At 36.0% G+C, this 25,757-nt stretch overlaps 3 protein-coding genes across 6 annotated transcripts in view; 1 reads left to right on the top strand and 2 right to left on the bottom strand.

Moving 5' to 3' along the window:
* Positions 1–5,229, bottom strand: part of LOC115212138 (protein FAM177B) — a 35,625-nt gene extending 30,396 nt beyond the window's left edge. For 2 of the 4 annotated variants that reach the window (XM_036503401.1, XM_036503400.1), the window contains exon 1: positions 4,750–5,229. In XM_036503401.1, the coding sequence (XP_036359294.1) occupies positions 4,750–4,758 (9 nt within the window). In that variant the 5' untranslated portion in view covers positions 4,759–5,229. The remainder of the gene's footprint in view (positions 1–4,749) is intronic. The other 2 variants (XM_036503399.1, XM_036503402.1) reach the window with 2 other exon arrangements.
* A 2,420-nt stretch (positions 5,230–7,649) lies between these two features.
* Positions 7,650–8,162, bottom strand: LOC115212137. Its single transcript, XM_029780978.1, has one exon. The coding sequence runs from the start codon at positions 8,160–8,162 to the stop codon at positions 7,650–7,652; it is 513 nt and encodes a 170-aa protein (XP_029636838.1).
* A 10,389-nt stretch (positions 8,163–18,551) lies between these two features.
* The window catches only part of LOC115211928 (tubulin-specific chaperone D), a 63,578-nt gene continuing 56,372 nt past the window's right edge, over positions 18,552–25,757 (top strand). The window contains exons 1-3 of the mRNA XM_029780679.2: positions 18,552–18,751; positions 23,561–23,611; positions 24,326–24,423. Of these exons, the coding sequence (XP_029636539.2) occupies positions 18,574–18,751; positions 23,561–23,611; positions 24,326–24,423 (327 nt within the window). The 5' untranslated portion in view covers positions 18,552–18,573. The remainder of the gene's footprint in view (positions 18,752–23,560; positions 23,612–24,325; positions 24,424–25,757) is intronic.

Here is a 25,757-nt window from a genome sequence, read left to right as displayed (position 1 = left end):
GGTCAATTTCTTTGATTAAAACCCTTCAAGGCAGTGCTCCAGCATGGCTGCAGTCAAATGACTGAACTATGCAAAAGGAAGGAAGGAAGGGAGGGAGGGAGGATGGATGGATGGATAGATAGTGGTGACGGAAACAGGTTGCATAAAAAAATTTTTTGAAGCAAGAATAACATCTAAAGATACTGTCCTATCAAGAGCTGTTTACTCAGCTCCACAGTGGGCAAACATTGCTGAGAGAGAAACATGACAGTCAACAAGCGTCAGCAACAAGAACACTGCCAACTAACATACTACTACTACTACTACTATTTTAGATACACACCCAAACTGTCACATACAACATGTATGCATCATCATAATCATTTAATATCTGCTCTCCCCATGCTGACATGTTCCAGCTGAACCAACCAACCAATGCTAGCAAAGATGATGATGATCAACATCATCACCATCATACACACACATACATGCATACACACACACACTGGAAGCTATTTCTTATTATACTCATGAATAATGTTATCAGCTGATTATTGTTTACTAAACCATGCCACTCCAAAGTGATCATAATAGGCAGCTTCGTCAGTGTGTAAATATAATGTGTAGATATAATGTGTGTATATACTATATGAGTATGTATGTGTGTGTATATCTTTTATTTGTTTCAGTCATTGGACTGTGGTCAAGCTCAGGCACTGCCTTCAATGGTTATAGTCAAACAAATCAACACCAGTACTTATTTTTTTAAAAGTCTGATATTCATTCTCTTTTCCTGAACTCCTAAATTATGGGAATGTAAATAAACCAACACTGGTTGTCAAACAGTAAGGGCACACATAAACACAAAGATACACACACAATGGGCTTCTTCCAGTCTGCCTACCAAACCCACTCACAAGTTTTTAGTTGGCCCGGGGCCACAGTTGAAGACACTTGGTTAATGTGCCACACAGTGGGACTAAACCTGAAGGCATGTGATTGGAAAGCAAACTTCTTATAACACAGCCATGCCTGCACCTATATTATATATATATATATACATATAATAAATTAATAAATAAAACATATGCATATATACATACATATATGTATGTACCTACCTCTACATGTATATATACATGCATATATGGGTACAGGACACCAAAAAAACGTCGACACAATGAGAAACGAAAACATAAACACAAAACCAAGGAACTGGACATTTTTCTTAAACAATGAAAAAATAGAGTATAGGAAAAATAACACAAGGAAAATTCCCCTTCTTCAGTCGCCATGGTTTCATCTACTCTGCGTTTCGAAGGTGAAGGCGATACGCATCTTCGATAGAAACTTTCCTTCCCGCGAAAAGCAAATTTAAATAAAATTTGAGATCTTTTTGCAGAGGGGGTAAAAATGGTAACAAAAACAGGACAGTAACAACAGTACAAAATATAAACAGTAAAAGACAGGACAAGGAGAATAACAAGACAATATATACACACACACACATATACATATATTACATTTATACACACACATATATCTATCAACATCTAACATCTATATTCCATGGAGGCATGGGTTGGACAGTTCAACAGGATCCAAGTCAGAGGCTTGTGTTGAATTCCATTGTCTACTTTGGCAAGGATTCTATGCTTGGATGCTCTTCTTAATACCAACCACAGAGTGTAATGGGTAATTTTTTACTGTCACTGCACCAGCACTTGTGAGGTCACTAAGTAACCTACAAGACAAGAGAGCTCCTTGGGAGAGTGAGGGTGAAGTATTAAGAGTGGTGGCTTTATGCCAGGTGTTTAGACGATTAGGTATGATAGGAACAGGTGTCATATTGTAGGGGAGACACACAGCATCCCATCCTGAAAGAGAGAAAGAATGGAGATGAGGTATCAGGGTGTGTCCTTAAGTTACAAGAAGGTAGATAAAAACAGAATAGGGACCAAGAATCAAGGATGGCTGGGTAGGTAGATTTCCAGGAGTGTAAAAGGAGAGTGGTAGTTGGTAAAGATAAGGATAGGATGAGATACAGTGAATGATAAACACTGAGACGTTGGCAATGGTGAATCTGTGTAGGGGGGGGTATAAGGAATATTGGGGTAGGTCAGGGTGAAGGAGGTAACAAATGGTAATACATAGGAGGAGGGCTGGAGAGCAATCAATAGCACAATAAAATAGTTGACAGATAAGAAATAGAGAGACGATGTGAAGTGTGGGGGAGAGAGAAAATGCACAGTGACAGAAGTGGATACGAGAGGCACATAGCGATGGATATAGTGAGGGACTGCAAAACTGAATGGATGAATATATATATATATATTATATATATATATATATATATATATATATATATAAATTAATAATAAAAAGGTAAAAGTAATTAATTAGGCACAGGAGTGGCTGTGTGGTAAGTAGCTTGCTTACCAACCACATGGTTCCGGGTTCAGTCCCACTGTGTGGCACTTTGGGCAAGTGTCTGCTATGGACTCGGGCCGACCAAAGCATTGTGATTTGGTAGACGGAAACTGAAAGAAGCCGGTCGTATATATGTATGTGTGTGTGTGTGTGTTTGACCCCCCCCCCCCAACATCGCTTGACAACTGATGGTGGTGTGTTTACGTCCCTGTAACTTAGCGGTTCGGCAGAATAGACCGAAATGCCTTGCACTTTTTTTTTCTAGTTCTTTAGGTTGTTAGTTCAAATCTTACAGAGGACAACTTCGGAATTGATAAAATAAAATACCAGCGAAATCCAGGAGTCGATTTTTATCGACGAACCATCTCGCTACAAATTTGTAGCTTCGTGTTTAAGTTAGAATAGATAATTATCATTATTATCAATGGTGGAATCGGTAAAACGATGGACAAAACACTTTGTAGTATTTGGTTATGTCATTTTACGTTCTGTGTTCAAATCCCGCTGGGGACGACTGTAATTTACATGCTTCCAAGATCCACAAAATGAAGTACCTGTTAAGTGCTGGAATCGATCTGATCAACCACCCACCTCATAATTGGCAGAAACTGTTGTTAGTGAGCGTTGCATTGTTGTGGCGTTTTAGTGACGTACCTTTACGGACTAAATTCAAATTTCGTCGAGATGAACTTTACTTTTTAGTATTAGACGATTGGTAAAACAAAGTAGTTGTTTTTGTTTTTAACTACTAAGTCGGCCGTAATATAAAATTTAATTTCCAAGATACCTGACTACATTATCGAATGTATTTTCTTTAAGAATTTAGGATGTAATTCGAGGGTGATTTGGTTGTAATTTCTAGCAGCTCCAATTACCACTTAGAAAAGCCAGCGCCTCACTCGTTGACTGTGGTCTATGTAATAGATAATCAACTATGCCAAAATATGCAGCCTTATGCAAGAAACCATTATCATTAAAATGCTGTCAGATGTACCTCCTTTGGCAGAAACGCAAAACAAACGAAATGTTTAATTCCACCAAGTCTAAAAAAAAAGAAAAATCAAAACGACAAAACTGCTATAGCTACACATTTGTGCAACCCTAATGGTGAACTAGTATCGTCAGCGGTGAAAAATATTTGGCCCATATATTTACAGCAAAAACAAATTTTCAATAAGAACAAGAACTTAGCAACTATTTACTATCATTACCACTAATTACTATAGAGAAAAATGACGCCTCAATGTAGTCGCTCCACTAGCTAGAAATAGCAGCCGAATTGCTCTTGCATCATACCCTCGTGAGTTTTTGAGTTGTTTTTTTTAAATACACACATAGCCCAGCGTAGTTCTTTACTATTATATGCGTCTTGTAGAACGAGTGGAGTAGTAAAACTTCGCCGGAAAAGGTAAATTAAAGTATTGGACAGAAAATTCTTTCACAACAGGAAACGATAATTTGCCATTTTCTTTCTCCATGAGGTAGTAATAACTATTCCGAAAAGTCTGCGGATTAGAGTTTTCACTTGTCTCACAAAACGGGGGTGGGGGTATAGCAAAAATTCATCTTGTCCAGGACTACATCATCTTGTGTTCCTGGTTAAAAACAATGGTCACGGTTGGAACGGCTTTGACCATAAGTCCGCTCGATCAGGGACAATCTAAGCTAAACTACTTCCACCACAACTGTAACACAGAACTGTTATTTCGAAAGCTACAATACTAACAGCAGGCAATATAAACGAAATATCACTGAACCAGTATGTGTAAGTATGTAGTGAGAATAAGGAACCAGAACAAATGAGTAAACAAGAGAAACTCGAAGTGATAGCGAACGAATTAAATAAACTGTATATGTATTGAGTACTTTTTTCTGTGTTTACAAGTAGACAGCAAGTATTTAAAAACGCGCACATATTATTCGCACACACGTCTCCCTAATATTTTGACAGTTACTATCCACGTAGGTAGCAATCAATGCGATGACAAAACAACTTTTACAATAATGAGGATTCTTTTGTTGGTACTATGACACACAAATTATTATTGTCTGAAATCAACAATTATAAAATTAAGAAGAATAGACCTACATAAGACCCAAAAATGTATATCCGTTGACAGTGCAAATGTTTTAACTATAGTAGTTCTAAGTAGATAATTTAGACACGAATTATTCGGAGGATAAAACATGTTTAAAAACGTTATTAAGAACGCCTGTAATACGACATGTAATAATTGGAAATGTATATTGAGATACAATACAATAAAGGACTGCTGAATGGACATTAATTTTATCGAAAATAGAACCAAACTAAAGACAGCTTAAAAATATGTTACTAACCTGAGCCATATTGGTTGTTTATATTCATATAATCGTGTTCGTTGAGAATCACCGGGTAGTAGTAATAGTAGTGGAATATAGGAATAAAGGAATAAGTTACAGTGTTCGTATATTTTGTTATTCCGACCTATTTATTTTTGGGCGATGTGATGGGATGGTTTGTTTAATCCCAAATCGGCAGTTTTTTGTTTTGTTTCGGATTAGTCTGATGGAAGGGGGTGTGCTCGTTACTTTCGCAAGCTCTCTAAGTCGACAGTTTCAAGGAAAAACCACGTGCAGGGTAAGAGACATTCCAGTGTATCGACGTTCTTGGACAAAGATTAGCTTTTGTAATTAGTATCCAAATGGAGGGGATACAAGTGAGGCGGAGGTGACTGAGTTGACTCGAGATCATTTAGCAGAAATTTTGTAAAGCAGAATATTATTACTTTTGTCTCGCCTGGTGAGAATAGCATACTCTCGAAAACTCGCGCAGTTTCCTTTTCGAAGGGCGCGCATCAGATATTCACGAGCACTTCATTGGTTCTCTGGGCCTCCGACCGATGTACGGACTGAGTCCCACTCTGTATAATAAGTACAGTTAGTTACATTTTTTCGCCTACGTTACGTTTCGGCCAATTGTTATTGTCCATATTTGAACCTTTAAAGTACATTATAATGTTATAAAACAATGGTCTCTTCTGGGCTGCTATTTTTTCCACATTTCACGAAAGGAGAATTTATTCCGACTGAATGGTAAGCTTTTAGTTCTACCACTCAGTTGTGAGGTGCAGGGCTCACTATAGTAGCGGTAGAAAAGCTGGAGAGAAGACAGAACACATCTGTGGGTTAGAAGTTTAAGTGTGTTGGTGCCATGATTGAGAAAAGCAAAGCGTTCTAGCCGTGATCATCCCATTACTTTTTAAGACATGATTTATCTAGGACTCGATTATCCATTTTTTCTTAAACTTTGTTTTAAGGGTGAAATATGATTTGAGAGCGATCAGGTCAAACGATCGCGTAAAGGCTCCTTCGTTAGTTCGGGTTCTCAGTAAATTGGTATTGTTACCCAGATAGCACTGTTTTCACGCGAGTTTTCAATGCTAGTAGGAAAGGTATGAACTGAACATGTTTGCTTACTTAACAATGTCTATAAAACAACGTGCTTAAGATACAAAAGTAAAATAGTTAATCCGAGTCGTTCCTTTCCAAAAGGTTCACTTAAATACTTGAGAAAGGTATGAACATACATTCTTGCATCCCTTCCCTTGCAATCTCAACAGACGACGTATGTGAGATTTGGATTTCTCATTTTATTTTTTCTATTTAATTTAATCAGTAAACAAAATTATTACTTTTTAAGCATCTCTCCACAAGGCTCTAGTAAAATCAAAACTTTTTAAGCTATGTAGAATGCGATAAGTTGAGCAGATCATTTGATCTACAGTATTAAGACACCCCTCGATTGGAGACTAGGGAAGTAGAAACTAGGATATAGCGTCTTTCCAAGAATGAATGAAATGAGAGATATGTCTTCAACTAAGAATCGAAACAGCATTGAAGACTATTCGGCTACACTTTTTACGTCACATCAAGTACTAAAACTTTACAATCTTTGATGATTTCTTGCAGCGGCTCCACATAAAACCGCATCTCACAGAGTAACCTCCCTCTATAGAGTTAGGAATTAGACGTCAACCCTGAATAAAAGTTGGCCTTCTACGAAACTCAAGTAAAAGCTGCAATGTAATACAGTACATATAAATGACACATTGATGAATTTATACATGCAAACATTGTAGGCCACATCAAAATGAAGACCATCCAACTGATTTGACAAAGATAAATTCACAATACACTTCAGCATGTATTTTACAAACGTGTAGTTCCCGGGTTTTTTTCCTGTTTCTTTTCCATTGCTATCACAATAACTACACCTCTTCTAACTTTCGTATGTGTACATACATACATACATACATACATACATACACACACACACACACACACACACACACACACACACACACACTAGCTGGTGTGCCCGGTAATTCCCAAGGGTAAAGATGTTCTATTGAAACACCTTATTACTCTGATATAAGAAAGCAGTTTCGTTATTACTGCCACAAAAGGTGTATTTTCCGTCACGAAAACGTACAAAAACTGTCAGCTGAAGGAGGGAGAGATTGTTGGAGGTTGGCGAGTGAGGTTTTCGGAGGTTGGTGAAAAAGACTGTCGGAGGTTGGTGAGAGAGGTTGTCGGGGGTTGGCTATAGAGGTCGTCTAAACTTATCTAGAGAGGTTTTCGGAGGTTGGCAGGAGAGGTTAGCGAGAGAGATTGTCGGAGGTTGTCGAGAGAGGTTTTCGGAGGTTGGCAAGAGAGGTTGTCGGAGGGAGAGGCATCTTTATTCCAAAATTTCAGTCTTGCAGGGCTTCGTGATACACAATGTTTTTGGTTTTGCCGTTGGGTGCATAGATGAATAAATTTTCCGGATTTCCAAATCTAGAGCATCTGACATAGAGCTGTCCGTGAGAAAATCAGGTTCTGCAAAGATTAAGGCCTACCACTTCCAATATCTGACCCTGTGCTTTGTTGATGTTCATTTCAAAGCTTAATTTCAGTGGGAATTGTAGCCTTTTGAAATCAGTTTGTGTGTCGGAAGGAATCAGAGGAATCTTTGGAATGAAAACATCTTCACCACTTGCTTTCCCAGTCAGTATTGTTGCCTCCAACACTGTCTGCATCAATTTTTTTATAAGTCTTATGCCATTGCATAATTTTGGAGGATCAAGGTTTCTTAAAAGCATAACTGGGATTCCAACCTTTAGATGCAATTCATGCAGTGGTAGACCTGAAAATGCAAGGCTATTGAGGAATTTAACGGGGTAATGAACAGCATCATTGGTGTGGAGCACAGTATCAATTTACTTGTATGTTCGACGATCGCCAGGCAGTTGTTCCAGAAGGTGATTGTTTACGCCATCTACTGCGACATTTTTTGGCGCCAAAATTGCACGTTTTCTCAGCCAACAATGATCTTTGAATTGTGTGTTCAGATTGGAGAAAACTCTCGCCAATAGTTCGTGTATATTTGACACTAAATTGCCAAAGGGTAAATTAATCTTCCCGTCCTGCTCAACAATTACAGCACTGTTTCCAATATCCATTAATTGCCCGCAGAAGTTCTCCATGCGCGCATCACCACCTAACTCCACTCTCATGTTTGTTGAGAGTTTCAACTTTCTAACCTTGCTCCAAAGGTATGAAGATTTGATGCTCACATTTACCTCATCTGCTCTCGTTCCTTTTGGAATGACTAGGAGTGTTTGTCGAAAGTCTCCTGCAAGGAGTACTGTTAGGCCGCCCATTAATCTTGAGATGCGCCTCAGATCTTGAAGTAATCTGTCAAGAGCCTCAAAAGCCCCCTTATGACTCATTGTTGCTTCATCCCAAATGATCGATTTGCACTCGGTGAGAATGTTTGCTTTTGTAGTGCCACGACTGATATTGCAAATTGCTATGTCTTTTTCTTTTTTTTTTTTTTGAAAGGTCTAGAGGCACAAATGAGCTGTATGTCCACCATTTAACAGAGTTATAGCTATTCCACTTGACGCCACGGCAAGGGCTATCTGTTTATTTTGTCGTAGCTTCGTCAAAATAAGATTGATAATGAATGTTTTGCCTGTTCCACATGGAGAATCGAGAAAGGAGATATTACCAGTCTCACTATGAGTGAATGAAATAATGAATTGGAAGGCAGTTTTTTGTTCCTCGTTTAATTTGTGTTCATTATCAGCCACAAACGCTGCCATTTCTTCGATGTCATAATTGATCTCCCGTTCATATTCGATGTCAAGGTTTTCAGGTGACACATCTGGTTGAGGCAGACCCAAAAGCAGCAACTCCACTGCCATCCATGGATTTCACTCGGTTGTCTAGGTCATTGAATGCCTCACTGTATTCGACAGTTTCCGATGGGTTCTGCCTTTGGATTCTGTGTAATTTATCCGCTGACATGCTTTCTCTGTAATTTTCCCAAAGCGTTACAGGATCACTCAAGGCACATGTCATAAGCATGATGGAGAATAATCGGCGTAGTTGAGTTGGAATTTTGGCGACAGAGGCCTTGTCGAGTGTTTGGTGCTAGTGAGTATCATCTTCAAGTAGTCCATGTTTGGTAGAAGCCGCCCCTAAAGGTTGGACAGAGCTCTCCATTAAACACACGCAGATCTTGAAAACATGTAGGACCTCAAACAATGTGTAGGAGGAGACTTAAAAAGAAGCACTTTTGTTGATTTGGATGGACTGTGTAAACTCTCCCAATAGCATTGCTTTGAAATATCTCTTCTGCCTCATAGGCGGTAACTGGAGTTCCATTTATACGTTTTACCTATTTTTTTTCGTGACCAGGTGTAATAGTCAGGTACTTCAACATAAAGCAAGGATCGGGCAAAATTGTCTGTTTTGCACAGGTTGAAGAAAGCTGTAAGAGTTGTTTGTGGGGAGTTGTTGAAATTGCTGTCGAGCATTATCTTCCCTGAAATAGACACGCTCTCCGCTTTCAAGATGAACAGCTAGATTCACAGCCGTTGGATACCGTCTGTGAAGTGGGAATAATTGTTTTATTTTGTAAATATGAAACATAATGAATCATAGACTTACTTGAGATCGCCGTTGTCGCATTAGAGCAGCTTGTGAAGTAGAAGCACCCAGTCGTACTCTGACTCGTCGTGGCATTCTAAAGGTGAACTTTATGAAGGCTAATTTATTCAAGGTAATATATGAATGTAGCATATATGTATAGAAATATATGAATGAAGTGTTATAAGAAAGTGCAAAAATAATGTTCACACTGACTGGTGGTCGCTGTCAGTAACTGCGTTTAGCTTACGGAGTTCTTGTTTTTATAACTATCGAAAAGCAGCCAGAAGGATAGACATATTGTTGAGAACAAATGATTTCGTTGGAGGTCTGTTATCTCCATTCCAGCCCCTGGTGGACTAGAAGAGGTTAGAAGGGTCAAGTAGTAAAGAAATTATTCAGCTTAGCGGAGGCATCTGGGAAATGTTTAATTGCTGTCATTCATAGAAAAACTATTGTTTAACCGTGAGAAAAGCACTGTTGAAGTGTTAAGTGAAATTTGGCAATCGAGGATCGAATCCACGCTATGCCTACATGAAGCCACTACAAATACGTTGTGGAAAAAAATTTATCTACTGTCATGGATAAAGTGTAACTGTAAAAATGCAGAATTATCGGAGTAAAGGGCATTCAAAAAAGTATGTATGTATAGAAATGTATGAATGAAGGTTTAAGATTCAAATTAAGGAAGTGCAATAATAATGTTTAGCAATTCAAAACTGTGAGTAGTGAATTAGGTCGGTTGAACGATGGTTCAAAGGAACATAAACAATGAAATGGGTTATTTCCCTTGACTGTTTAAAAAATAGTGTGGTGGTATAAGTTATTTCCCTTGGGTGTTTAAAAAAATTAGTTATATAAAGTAGATATAAAGGTCCCTTCCAGGTGCCGTATTATCGATTTTTTCAACAATCTAAGTATGTCACAAGGTTTCCAGACATGAGTTGTACTCACGTATCAAGTTTCATCAGAATAAATAAAACAATGTAGGAGGAGTTAGCTAACAATGCCACAAACAAACACACACTACATATGTAGTATACACACACACACACACACCACACACACACACATATATATATAGAAAATAGTGAAAAAACTACAGAAGGCTTGTTTTAAAAGGTTAAAAAATATATATTTGAGTCATTATGTTTGAAGAATGTTATAAATTTTTTTCATACAATGACATAGTTTTTGAAGAAATGACCGGTTTCGCGTTCAGCTTTTCAAATTTCTTACATCGTTATGTTTACGTCGAGAAGTGTGAAGAAAGAGTTCCAGATAAGGGGAGGTAATAAGTGATTTCTTCCGGTGTAAGGGAGATAATCGCTTAATATTTTTTGCCTTTTTTTTTTGAGTGAGTTTCTCTGTATAAGAATATTGGAATGGTTAAGTTTGGGCTTGTATTTTTCAATGAAGAATGTTTCCTTGTTTAGTCTAATTTGTGTTGGTGTTCCGATAGCACATTGGTAAAATAGAAAGATCTAAAATTGTGTTAGTAGTTGCTTTGCGCATTTCTCAATGTGCTCACTAAAGGGTATCATTCTGTATTCTGGGAATGCAATCTGTTGTCGATGCAGTGTGCATCTACGTTTAAACCATTAAAAAATCACCAAAGACATATATACACACACCTAACCCGGGGGGACCTAAAACTACGACCCATTGTAGCTGGCCCAATCTGTGAAACACACAGACTAAGTCTATTTATGGACATCTCCTGAAACCCTTCCTTAAACATATCGATAGCCATATCAGAGATGACTTAATTATGTTAAACCACCTTCCAAAAAAAGCCAAGGAAGAAACAATCATGGTTTCATTTGATGTAGTTAACTTATATACCAGTATACCTCATAATTATGGACTAGAGGCAATACAGTTCTGGCTGGACCAATTTCCGGAAGAAATACCAAAAAGGATCAGTAAAGAATTCATTACTAAATCAATTGAATTCATCCTACATAATAACCACTTCATGTTTGACAATACATTTTACCATCAAAAATCCGGAATTGCTATGGGTACAAGGGCAGCACCAGTCATTGCGAACCTAACAATGGGCTACCTGGAAATAATCATTTACAAAGAATCTTTATCAATCTTTGGAAACCCCCTCTCTCAATACATAAAAGAGAATTTGAAACGATTCCTGGACGATTGTTTTATACTCTGGAATGAAAACACAAATAAACTCCTAAAATTCAAAAACCTATTGAATAGCATAAACCCAAATATACAGTTCACAATGGAATACAACCAAAAGGAGCTCCCGTTCTTGGATATACTAATTAAAAAAATTAACCTTAAAATAGAAACAGACATTTTTTACAAAGCCACAGATGCCAAACAATACCTTCTTTTTAATTCATGCCACCCAAGACACACTAAAACAAACATCCCCTTCAACCTTGCAAGAAGGATATGCACAATAGTATCAGAACAAAATACCAGGAACTTTAGACTGCAAGAACTCAAAAACACCCTAATTGACAGACATTACCCAGCTCAACTCATAGAGGATGGGATCAGATGTGCAACAGAAATCAACATAGAAACTTTGAGAAAAGTTCAACACAACAACACACCTTTCCCGAAAATACTACCTTACATATCCACATACAACCCATGAAACAAAGAAGCCTTCACCATCATCACCCAGAATTTACCAATACTTCATAAGGACCCCAAATTAAAGGAAATTCTAAACATACACCAAATCATTAAAAGCTACAACCTAAATCACTTAAAAAGATTCTCACAAAGGCAAAATTGTTTTCTGAAATTACGGATGCAATTTTTGGAAGGTGGTTTAACATAATTAAGTCATCTCTGATATGGCTATCGATATGTTTAAGGAAGGGTTTCAGGAGGATGTCCATAAATAGACTTAGTCTGTGTGTTTCACAGATTGGGCCAGCTACAATGGGTCGTAGTTTTAGGTCCCCCGGGTTAGGTGTGTGTATATATGTCTTTGGTGATTTTTTAATGGTTTAAACATAGATGCACACTGCATCGACAACAGATTGCATTCCCAGAATACAGAATGATACCCTTTAGTGAGCACATTGAGAAATGCGCAAAGCAACTACTAACACAATTTTAGATCTTTCTATTTTACCAATGTGCTATCGGAACACCAACACAAATTAGACTAAACAAGGAAACATTCTTCATTGAAAAATACAAGCCCAAACTTAACCATTCCAATATTCTTATACAGAGAAACTCACTCAAAAAAAAAAGGCAAAAAATATTAAGCGATTATCTCCCTTACACCGGAAGAAATCACTTATTACCTCCCCTTATCTGGAACTCTTTCTTCACACTTCTCGACGTAAACATAACGATGTAAGAAATTTGAAAAGCTGAACGCGAAACCGGTCATTTCTTCAAAAACTATGTCATTGTATGAAAAAAATTTATAACATTCTTCAGACATAATGACTCAAATATATATTTATTAACCTTTTAAAACAAGCCTTCTGTAGTTTTTTCACTTTTTACTATTTTCTATATATTCAACCACGTGCTTTCACACACCAACTTTCTCACCTATATATATATATATATATATATACACATAGAAGAGTATTGTAGTTCGCTTGAAGCATTGTGTATTGTTTTTAAAATATATTGTGTCTTGAATGCACAAAATGCATTATAATAACCACCATGGATTATATTAACTGTTATAATTTAATCATCCATAGTCTGATATAATATTTCAGAACACAAAAATTCCTTCTTCAGATATCACTAGGAATTAACTCGATCAATTCTTAGTATGAATTGTAAGCTTTTCGTTCTTTTGTTTAATTGTGTTGGATGTTGTTGTAAAAATAGTTCAATAGCCCAAAACTGATGACCACTTGGATAACATATCCCTACAAAAGAAAACTTCTTTACGAAGAAAAATTTTGAGCCTTTTTAAGCTAAATCTTTTAATGCTTCATTGAACACACCTGAAACGTAGCACAATTAAAACTTTGGTATTATTTGAAACAGTAGTGCGTCTCTTCTTTGTTCCTAACTAAAAATAGATTTATCTTTCAGTCTGGTTACCCTTTATTGACAGTTGAAATGGATGGCCAAAAATTCGCTTTTTAAAAAAAGGAGAGAATACTGCAAAGACTTGCAAAAACATTTGTGAAGCTTATGAGAATGATGTTGTAAGTGAATCAACTGTTCGAAGGTGGTTTGCAAAATTTAAAGCTGGAGAGTTTAACTTGGAAGATAACAGTCACAGTGGAAGACCTTCAAAATTGGATGAAGATGTTTTGAAGGCAAAATCGTAGAAAACTTAAATATCAGGAGTAGAGAACTTGCAGAGGAGTTGGAAGTTTCTAAAAGTACAGCTCATGAACATCTAATGAAGCTATAATGTATGGGTCCCTCACAAACTCTCAGAAAAGAATTGCTTAGACTGGTATTCTGTTTGTGATATGCTTTGGAAACGGAATGAAAACATGCCTTTTTTTAAACAACTTGTGACTGGAGATGAAAAACGGATTGTGTTCGAAAACATAGTGCGAAAAAGTTCCCGGAGTTTGCGTAAGATTCTCCCAAAACAGCAGCCAAAGACGAATACCCATGCCAAAAAAGTAATGCTTTGCATTTGGTGGTACCATAAAGACATTATTTATTATGAGCTTCTCCCACAAAACCAAACCATTAATTCTGATGCGTATTGTCGTCAGCTGGTTAATTTGAATCAAAAAATCAAAGAATTGAGGCTGGAGATTGTCAACAGGAAAGGAGTAGTGTTCCAACAAGACAATGCCCGGCTACATGTGCCTTTGGCTACCCGAACAAAGTTACATGAACATGGCTGGGATCTCTTATCCCATTCACCATATTCTCCTGATATTACGCCATTCGACTACCACTTGTTTTTATCTCTACAGAACTCATTGTAAGGGAAAACATTTAACGATTTAGATGGAGTCAAAATGAACCTAGATAACTTTTTTTCTCCAAAACCAGTCAAATTCTATGCTGATGGAATATTTAAATTACCTGATAGATGGGCAAAGGTCATTAATAATAATGGAAATTATTTCATTGAATAAAATTTATTGAAAGATCAATTATTTATATCCTTTTTTGCATATTAAACAATGCTCAGAACTTTCCGGACAACTTAATATATACGTGCCCATAGATACATGCAGTAGTGGCCAAAATTAGAGAACAAAAATGAAATTTAAAGATATTTATATTTCTACTTCATTTCCTGAATGGGATCTTTACTGTATATACTTTAGAGTGTGTTCATTATTTTCAATAAATTTTGCAGGAAGTGATTTATAACTCGGTAATTTATAATAGAGAAAATGTTTATGTAAAAATACAAGATGGACAAAATTAGAGAGTGTATGGTGTCAAATTAAAAAAGTAAAATCTGGCAACACTCTGACCGATTTAAACTATGATTTATATTGAACAGTAGTGAATTAATAACCATGGAAAGCAACGTAAAGCTGATGAAAGCCTCAGGAAGCGAGTGGTCACATTGAAAAAAGAAGGAATGGTAATTTCTGCTATCGCCAGAGACATTAACAGATCAAAGAGTGTCGTTTCAAGAATATTCAAGCTTTATGAAGAAACAAGCTCGTTCGTATCATTAAAAAAACAAGGTTAGACCGTGGAAAACAGGTGTTTGGCAAGACCGTGTGATTCAGAGGCTGTCATTAAGAGATCATTTCAGTACTACTTTAGGAATTTCTTGCCAAGTAAATTGTGATTATATAATGAATGTGTCTCGTAAGATTGAGTCTTGTCGTTTGAAGGAAGTTGTTGTTGGTGGTGGTTGCTTTTGCAATATTTTAATCTAGGCAAAAATGACAAGAACACCTGTGACTTAGATTCATTATCAGTAGATTAAAATTTTTAGCCTGTTGATATGTTAAATTGGGCATTTCATGAAATAGTCTCAAGACATCTAGAATTGATTATCTGTGACTTGAGTCTTGCTTTATATTTTGCTATTAATATAACTAGTTTTAACTAAAAAAATTTTTTTTTATAGGAAGAGTGCTTAGTTCTTTATTCATTTGATCATTTTTTCTTTTGTAAACTGCGATTAATAAAAATTTGACGCGTTCTATATATATTATATTTATGCATTTTATATTTATATATTATATTCATGTGTTATGATTTTGCAGGAAGAGAAAGATTGCAAGTTGAAAGAGTAAGTCTACAGTACCTGATGAAATTCTTACTCTGCTAATATATCTGTATATTTATGGCAGGATTTCATCTATTCTTTGGAAAAGCTCCAAAATATAAATCTGTTCTTTCACTATCAATTGTCCAAGTTTCGGATTCTCTTATATATTTTTTAATACTTTAAAACTAGATAGAGACAGAAGACAGCAGAGGATGAACAAGAGAAAGAGGGGGTGGGAAGGAAAAAGAGAGAAAGATAAAGAAGGATATGAGAATAAAGAAAGATATGAGGAAAGATATATTTATAAGCTTAACTAATTTTGTAATTTTCTTCTGTAAAGGAATACTTTTTGACCATTTTTGTCTCGATGTGCAACTGAAAACCAAAATCCCAAACCCAAAAGTTACATATTTTCTCCACAGAATTATTGTATATTGTTGTTTTATAAGTATAAACAAGTTTCTAACAACCATATTTCCACCAAAGAATTTAATCCACTTCTCATTTCGCTTTTTCCTTTGATCGATTTCACAAAAGTACCAAAATATTCTCATGTTTTTAATAGTTCTTTGCAACAATAAGGTGATTCACTGAAGACAATTTGCTTCCAAACGGATCAATAGCATCTTTTCTGAACTCAGTGAAGATCTTTACAGTATTCTAGCTCCTCTGTTGCCCAGTTCTTTATTAATTTTTCTTTTCTTTCTTCCAAAGACTTAGTAGTATAAATATCAATAACTGCAGTAATACAACACAAATAAAATATTTATGCATTTCAAACAAAATATACTTCTTTTCAAAAAAGGTGTTTGTTATTTTCCTCAGTGTATACAAATTATTCATCCATAATCATATTTTGATTTGGAGCATGTCTGTTCTAACTTGGGTTTAAAACATGCATTTTTGGATCTCAAGTAGGCTCAGACGACACCATAAGTTTTCAGTCTGTGATTGGCTGAATAAACAAGCTCCCTTGAACAGGTGCTCTCTGCTACATTCATGTCCAATCGAGTTCCTTGGCCTTCTTCTAAATGACTCCTTGCATGCAGTTTTGTTCTATCGCGTTAACGCTGGCCTCTCTCACACAAGAACATTCTTCGTCCACGTGCGCTAGCAGTATAGACCAAACTCAATATCGTTATCTCATGTTTATTAGAAACACTTCTATCAAGTATCTTTTTGTATATACAAAGCAAAACTAATGTCTTCACTTACTCATTCATTACACATCAGAGACATCTCTATTAAACACTACACATCTCTATGCGGAGCTCTATGCAAGGCAATTCATGTGCAATCAACTGCAATCAGCAACTAACATCGCCGACATCGTCATCTTCAACTAACAACCATGGAATCAACCCGACGTGAGGACAACTTTTTTCGAACTAATAACCAATGGACAACATTAAGGTGGTGGTATCAACAAACCGCCACACTGGTGACCTCAGAACCTTTATATTCATAAAGCAAATTTTCCTTTGCTATAGATTTTACAAAATTGGGATATTTTCCTTTTGAACGGCAGTTTTCAACACAATTTCTAGTTAACTAAACACTTTTAAACTTCGTATACTGGTAGAATGTGTCAAAATAAAACATTTTTTTCTCTTGGCTTTCTTGAGAAAATTGTAATTTGTAAGTTTAACGTAGTTTAATTTTTCGAATTTTAACCAATCCTATGGCCTCTATTGAGCTAAAATCATTTGCTGCGTCTAAAACAGACAGCATCCTGTCACTAACCCTAACCCTAAATTTTAGCCTTTCGTTTTTTTTCTTAATTGTTAAATTAATTTAAGGATAACAATTAAGAAAAAAAAACGAAAGGCTAAAACGAAAGCAAAAACTCAAAACAAAAACAAAACGAATAATTTTAGACACACGCGTAACAATTAAATTAATTTAACAATTAAGAAAAAAAAACGAAAGGCTAAAATTTAGGGTTAGGGTTAGGGTGAGGGTTAGGGTTAGTGATAGGATGTTGTCTCAGTTTTAGACGCAGCAAATGATTTTAGCTCAATAGAGGCCATAGAATTGGTTAAAATTCGAAAAATTAAACTACGTTAAACTTACAAATTGCAATTTTCTCAAGAAAGCCAAGACACATTCTACCAGTATACGAAGTTTAAAAGCGTTTAGTTAACTAGAAATTGTTTTGAAAACTGCTGTTCAAAAGGAAAAGATCCTAAAATTGTGAAGATTCTGAATATCCGTTGTTTAAAACATATAAATCCAAAGATCTTTGTTTTTAAAGTCCCAAGGAAAAAAAATTAGATGGGTATGACGGTTTAAAAAAAAAATTTACACTTGAATAAATGTGCCCATCAATTATCCCTTAACTTATTTATTATATTGACTCCGCAAGAATGTAAAGTAAAGTCTACGTCGGCGAATTCAGCCCAGAATGTAAATGGAAATTACTCGTTACGGGAAAACATTTTGTCTGATGCTACGCCGGTCTTGTCAACCCACGCCCTGGATAACCAATAACTGTATTGGGTTGTGTCATAGTTCCCTGCTGTCCGGGGAGGAGGGAAACAAACAATTTTAGCTTGGAAAAAAAGTAGCATTTTATTTGAATACAATTAGGGTAATAAAAGAAAACTATTTAAAATAAGTTATTTACTAGTAGTTAATGACTTGTACACAATTTATATATGATGGCATTACACATGTGAGAAGATAACATTTTCATTAATTTACTATCAGTCCTGTGCATTGCATTACTGAGACTGATTGAAATATTACCCTTAAAAGATGTTTCAACAATTACTGTATAACTGGTCTTCACTTCAGCTTTATTATTCTTATTTTAGGATGTATGACGAAAGGTTTAAGATAAAAGAATACTAAAATAAGAATAAAGTTTCAACAATTAACATTACTTTTACTTGTTACATTTTATTATTTTTTAAAATAGAATTCATATTCACTTGAGAAATTTTAACGTCGGAAAACGCCGACTGAACAAGGGACACAATTCAAAAGCAGGGAGAGTGATCTCCCTTGAATTATATGTCACTATAACAAAGATGGCATCCAGCGATGTTGATGGTCAGTGCGACAAGAGCAAAGAAGATGTGGCGGAACGTAGATGTCTACATATGGAAAAATTTGCGGAAGCAACAGTTCTCAAAGACATGTTGGATGAATTAAAGAATGTAGGCGAAGATATTCGTGCCCAGGAGGTGGCTTTACAGAATTTTAAAGGTAGTGTTGTTTTAGCAGTATTAACTTAATGCTTTCGTAACTAACTTTCGGCGTTCTTTGTTAGTACATACATATTCAGATAGATAGGTAGATGCTTGTGAGAAAAATTTTATACACGCATTATATATATAGCTTTTAGTATTGTTAACTGAAAAACTATTATAGGGAATAACAAACATTTACCGATGTGACTTTTAGGGTTAAATTTAATGATATTAAAGTTGAGTGGGACTTCTAGCTTCGCTTTCATGGCCTATACAACTACTCTATTGTGTGTGTGTAAGTATGTATATGAGTGGTCTTTCGAATTAATCAGAAGTGTGTTCGTGTTAACTGATGGTAGGAGTGCACGTTTACAATATTGGAATTAGTGTGAGCTGGCAGAAACGTTAGCACGCCGGGCGAAATGCGTAGCCGTATTTCGTGTGCCGTTACGTTGAGTTCAAATTCCGCCGAGGTCGACTTTGCCTTTCATCCTTTCGGGGTCGATAAATAAAGTACCAGTTACGCACTGGGGTCGATGTAATCGACTTAATCCGATTGTCTGTCCTTGTTTGTCCTCTCAGTGTTTAGCCCCTTGTGGGTAATAAAGAAATAGGAATTAGTGTACGATGAATATGGTAAACTGACAATATTACAGAAGATACTGTAAACATCATAACTATATAAAAGCTAAACATTTTATAAGTTTATTTAACATTACAGCATGTAAATAAGAATTACTGTAGATTCTTAATTTGATTTAATTGTGGCAGAAAATAGATGAACTTGTCGAATGGGAGACGGGTACAGACGATAACTTAGTAGAGTCTGAAGTAACTAAAAAGGGGTGAGTCACGAGCAGGTGTGTCATCGATATCACGCTGCATCAAAGTTGAGATCAAACTGGCTTGAAAAATGCGTCGAGTTCCACTTGTTTACTGACTAATGCTACTTCCCGATAATAATGTTCTTTAAGGTTCTAAGATGTTGAGAAAATCGGATTGTTGTTTCTCCATCGAAATTGTGGTGATGAAATTAATAAATCACGTTAAAATCACAGGAAGTTGTTGATGCCATCACCCAGAAATCTTAAGAATGCATTGTTAACAGTAAATTTAAATTGGAATAAATAAGATATGGTACATGTATTCATACGAATCTATGTTTTTGTCATTCATTTTGAATCCCCACAATTTCGCTTTTATTCATTCATTTCATGAACCCATGTATCACATATTTGATGGGGAAACAGCACGATTTTCTTCTAAAATTCTACTATGTGGTCAATGTTCATAATTTCCTAATGAATTCTCTGTAAATAATAATTTGAAAATGGCAGATATATTTAAGTTATACCTAATATACTTCAAAATTGTACAGAAGCTTTTTACCAAGCATTGACTAGAGTGGAAGTCTTCTGTACCTTTTTTTGGAACTGCTAAATTGAATATTGCAGACTTGAGGCTTTAGTCTTTAATATTATTAGTAGTTTTGGGCCTTGTATGTTTACCTTAAGATTATCCTTTTATATCACTGTGGGGATTTCATTCCAATAGCTTCATTGGTATAATCCCTTGCAGGCTACACAAAACTTGATCCATTGGCTAGATTGTTGACCTAACTTGTGTAGCATGATCTCATTGCTGACATGCTGGTGACAACCTAATTGAGCAGGTGATTTGTCCTAAGTTAGTAGTGCTTTCACTTCATCAGCAAGAAGTTTGAGGGCAGCTTCCTGGTATTTATGTTCTGCAGAAATGAGATGCAGTTAAAATCAGTCAGTAAAGACATAGTAATGCACTAGGTGTTATTGCTTTATGTCTTCAAAACTAACAGATGTGCTGACCTCTCAATCACTAAATTCAGATGGTGTACACCTCTGTAGTCATGCAACACAATGTAGAGAAAAGTGCGGAAGCTGCATTCTTAAAAGCTTGGGTATTCTGGAGTAGTCTACTCCAATATAAGTCATATCCCCTTTATACACTTGGGAAATAAGGAGCATTTCACACTTTAAGTTATTTAGCCTCTTCTTGAATTATTCCATTTCCTTGGTTGGTGTGCTACATGTTTCACGATAAGTAATTTTATTACTCATTCCAAGTAGTTTCTAAATTACCATAATCATCTGTAACTAGCTTTGAAATTCTTCAAGTCCATATTTGTAGCTAGCTTGGCAGCAGCACTTTCATTTTTTATTCAATTGTATTACAACTAGATCGTTGATGGACAAAGTTTTGTATCTTTTGTAACTTTCATATGCTTCCTTGCACCAACAGATAATGATTTAGAATTTGCATCAACATCATATACAAAATAATACAGTAAATTTCTCCTTTGCTTTTCTCGTATCCGAAACTATTTGCATTTTTCAACATCATTTCTTCAAAAAGTGCTGCAAGTGAAGAACCAGCCTTTAACTTCCTTGTAAGCTTCAATTTCTTGTCCATAAATACAGTTATATATTCTTTATATTATTACTGTCCCTTGAAGCTATGGTGTAAAATATAAGGCTGAAAGAATCCTAAACTGAAATATCAATGAAAATTGTTAGACAACATTATTTGCATTGTGTTGCACATGATGTTATTTTTGTCAAAGTTTGCACTAGGCTACCATACTGAAATTGGTGTACACATTACTGGAAAACATACAAACACTATGCTACTTCAACATAACTTAATCTTTGTTTGTGCCTTTGTATTGTTAGATTTGAAAATGAATTATGGTCAGATCACATCATGATACTGTTAAGAATAGGATTATCATAAAGGAAACAAGTTTCAATAAATAAATTTTTAACGAACTTACACATACAACTTCTCACAACAGAAATGTAGTTTTATAAGATGGGAGTCATCATCATTATCATCATTCAACATCCTCTTTTCATGCTGGCATGGATTGCACAGTTTGACAGTAGCTGGCCAGCTGAAGAGCTGCCCGAACTCCATGTCTGTTTTGGCATGATTTCTATAGCTGGATGCCCTTTCTAATGCGAACAACTTTACAGAATGTACTGGGTGCTTTTACACAGCACCTGCACAGGTGCTTTTATGTGGAACCAACACAGGTACTTTTTATGCGGCACCAGTACCTATGAGCCTGCAAGATTAGGATCACACAGCTGAAGAGTAAATCTTGTATACGTAACAGGCTGGAAATAGAAAGCATCAGGAAGAGATGAATGAATTAAGAGTGTAAAATACTAGAAAGAAAGGGTATATTTCTTATGAAGGGTAAAAGCAACTAACAAGCAGATTGTTTATTGGTGAAATGTCTCTCTTCTTTATTTTTATCAGTCTCCGTTTTCTCAATATCTACCCTATACATATCATGATATAAACTAACTATGGATTTACAGGGGTATCGCAGAGCAGCTGCTGCAATTTTTCATTACAGAAAACTTAATGATTTGTGATTATATTATTTTTTCAGTAATCATCTAAGTTTGGAACATAGAAATCTGAAAACAATTTTATTAACAAAAAAAAAAGTGTTGTGTGTTAGTCTGAAACTTTCTCCATTGTTTATCCCAAAGTTTCCTATATTTAAATGAATTACTGTGTGATGTTTAGCATTAATTCCCTGAGCTTTTAGCCTGGGCATGACCATATATGTATGTATATATGTGTGTGTGTGTGTATGTATATATGTGTGTGTGTATCTATATATATATGTGTGTGTGTGTATATGTATATGTGTATGTATACATGTGTGTATATGTATGTATATATATGTATGTGTGTGTGTATATATATAAATATATATATGAGCAAAAATAGGTTGATGGTCACTGCATCCTTAAGGATTCGTGCTAATTTTATATATATATATATATATATAGCAATAAGAAAATAGAGGGCATCAATAGATGGTTCATCAACTTTTAGACATTACATTATATATACATATATATATATATATATATACATATATATATATACATACATACATGCATATATATATACATACATGCATATATATATATATATATATATATATATATTGCAAAAAGAAAATGGAAGGGATACAAAAATCACATACATCAGCCGGTAGACATTCTATTATGTCTATCTATTCCAAAACAAATAGGAGTATTGTAAGAACACATACTCATGCAAAGACTGTGTGCTACACAAATATATACTAGTAATACATAAAAGATTAAAAGATCAGTTCCTTACGGCCATTTCTGCCAAGAGGCCACGATATCCTCTATGCTATGTAGGTCATTTTTGTATCCCTACCATTTTCTTCGACTTTTTTTTTTGTGAATTCTCCCTATGTGTGTGTGTGTGTGTGTGTGTATATATATATGTATATATAATGTTATTGTATATATGTATGTATATATATATGTATATGTGTATATATGTATGTATATATGTCCATTTGTGCGTGTGTATATATATGTATATTTGTGTGTGTGTGTATATATATATATATACGTGTGTGTGTGTGTGTGCATGTATATGTTTGTGTGTCTGTTTGTCCCCCCAACATCGCTTGACAACCGATGCTGGTGTGTTTACGTCCCTGTAACTTAGTGGTTTGGCAAAAAGAGACCGATAGAATAAGTACTAGGCTTACAAAGAATAGGTCCTGGGGTCAATTTGCTCGACTAAAGGCGGTGCTTCAGCATGGCCACAATCAAATGACTGAAACAACTAAAAGAATATATATATGTCCTTATATTTATATGCATCCATAATATATATGCACAAACTTGTGTACATATACACTCATCATCGATGTTTGCACTACTGTTACATTATAATGTACACTGTTACACAGATGTTTAATTCCTGTTATTGTTTGTTTCAGCCATCATTGATAGATATCAGTTACAGCCAGCTGTCATGGATCCATATCTTGGTAAGTTTTCATATTACACATATACCATTTTTCTTCTTTATCTCCCTCTTTCTAGTTACTACTACTCACCGTTATAATGCAAGGTAGCCATGCACCTCCTCTATAGCAAGGCACCTGTTCTTGTCCACTTTTCTACTTTAGTCTCTCAGCACCTGATATAAAACCACCTTTCCCTTCCCAATACCTCCACCTACTTAGTCTTGGGGGTGGCTTTTCTCTTTATTGTTCTTTTCTGCCTTGGTGACCTCACTACTGTTGGTGGCACAGAAAAAGCACCCAGTACACACTATATAGCAGTTGGCTTTAGGAAAGGCATCCAGCTGTAGAAAACCTGCCAAAGCTAGCACTGAAGCTTAGTGCAGCCCTGCAGCTTGCAGAATCCTGTAAAACTGTTTAACCCATGCCAGTATGGAAAACGGACATCATCTGATGATGACAATGATGAAGAACTTATTGAACACTGTCTGTAAACTTTTTTAGCCAGCATCCATCAACCCCTCCTCCCAAAACTACATCCACTCATACTCACAACTTTCATAAATAATAATTCCAATATGAATTGAAACTTGAAGATATTTGCATGTTGAAATTTTTACAAACTTTTACCTATTTTTATAAACTTGCTAGAAATAGCAACCAAATTCAAACAAAATAGTGTTAATCTGTGTCATGATTTATATATTGAGTTTTTACTCTTTTGCTTCTCTCTTACAGAGGGTTACATTAACCAACTAATGGGATATATCAAGGACCCGAATTCCAGTAAAGTGTTATTTCGTTTGTCGTTCCAGCATTTATATCTTATAAGCAAGGTTAGTCTATTCTCTTAGTGCACATTTGTAGATCTGAAATCTATTATATTTGGTCAGAGTACTTTTTTAATACATCTTTTTTTTTCCAACTTAATTTGTGATATTTTGTTTCATTAATCATTTCATTCAGCAAAATTTGGAAAATTAGAATGCTGTGCTTGAGAAGACCTGGCAAGCCAAGTGAGACCATAATCTTGTGGCCTATGCCAGGGGTGTAACCAGCCCACTTATGCATACCTTTCCTTCATTGGACACTAAACTCTGCTTGCGAAGACCTGTTGAGGCAAGTGAAATCGAAATCAAATTCGATGACTGGCATCCGTGGTAGTGGAGCGCTAAGAGCACCATCCGAGGGTGATCGTTGCCAGAGCAGCTAACTGGCTTCTGTGCTGGTGGCATGTAAAAAGCACCATTCGAGCATGATCATTATCAGCATTGCCTTTCTGGCACGTGAAAAAACGTTTGAGCAAGGTTATTGCCAGTGCCACTGGACTGGCTCCTGTGCAGGATGCTAAACTCTGCTTGCGAAGACCTGTTGAGGCAAGTGAAATCAAAATCAAATTTGATGACTGGCATCCGTGCTAGTGGAGCGCTAAGAGCACCATCCGAGCGCGATCGTTGCCAGAGCAGCTAACTGGCTTCTGTGCCGGTGGCATGTAAAAAACACCATTCGAGCATGATCATTACCAGCATCAACTTACTGGTACTTGTGCTGGTGGCACGTGTAAAAATGTTTGAGCGAGGTCATTGCCAGTACCGCTGGACTGGCTTCTGTGCAGGTGGCACGTAAAAAACACAATTTGAGTGTGGCTGTTGCCAGTGCCGCCTGACTGGCCCTTGTGCCGGTGGCACATAAAAGCACCCACTACACTCTCAGAGTGGTTGGCATTAGGAAGGGCACCCAGCTGTGGAAACTCTGCCAGATCAAGATTGGAACCTGGTGCAACCATCTGGTTCGCCAGTTGTTGGTCAAATCGTCCAACCCATGCCAGCATGGAAAGCGGACGTTAAACGATGATGATGATGTACGTAAAATAATGTTCAAGGAAAATATAACATCCTCAGTCTCTGATATTTCTGATCCTTTCAAAGTTGACACTCCTTGTTTTACTGTCATATTTTAACCCTTTAGCATTTAAACCAGCCATATCTAGCACAAATATTCTATCTGTTTTGTGTTCAAATCAGACAGATTTGGCCTCTCACATTGACCCTAGAATGTCATTCTAAAAACAAATGATCACCTCATTGAAATCTTGAAGTTATGAAATAATTCATAACTGAATAAATAAACATTACATTTGACTGAGTAATCTGAACACTAAATAGTTAAT

The sequence above is a fragment of the Octopus sinensis genome, linkage group LG5, assembly GCF_006345805.1.
Source record: "Octopus sinensis linkage group LG5, ASM634580v1, whole genome shotgun sequence".
Classification (NCBI taxonomy): Eukaryota; Metazoa; Mollusca; class Cephalopoda; order Octopoda; family Octopodidae; genus Octopus; species Octopus sinensis.
Note: the sequence above shows the minus strand (reverse complement) of the source record. Positions and strands in the feature narration are given on the sequence as shown.

Excerpts from the sequence above, each read along its gene's own strand:
- LOC115212137 (XM_029780978.1), bottom strand. The coding sequence starts at position 8,162 with ATGAGTCATAAGGGGGCTTTTGAGGCTCTTGACAGATTACTTCAAGAT.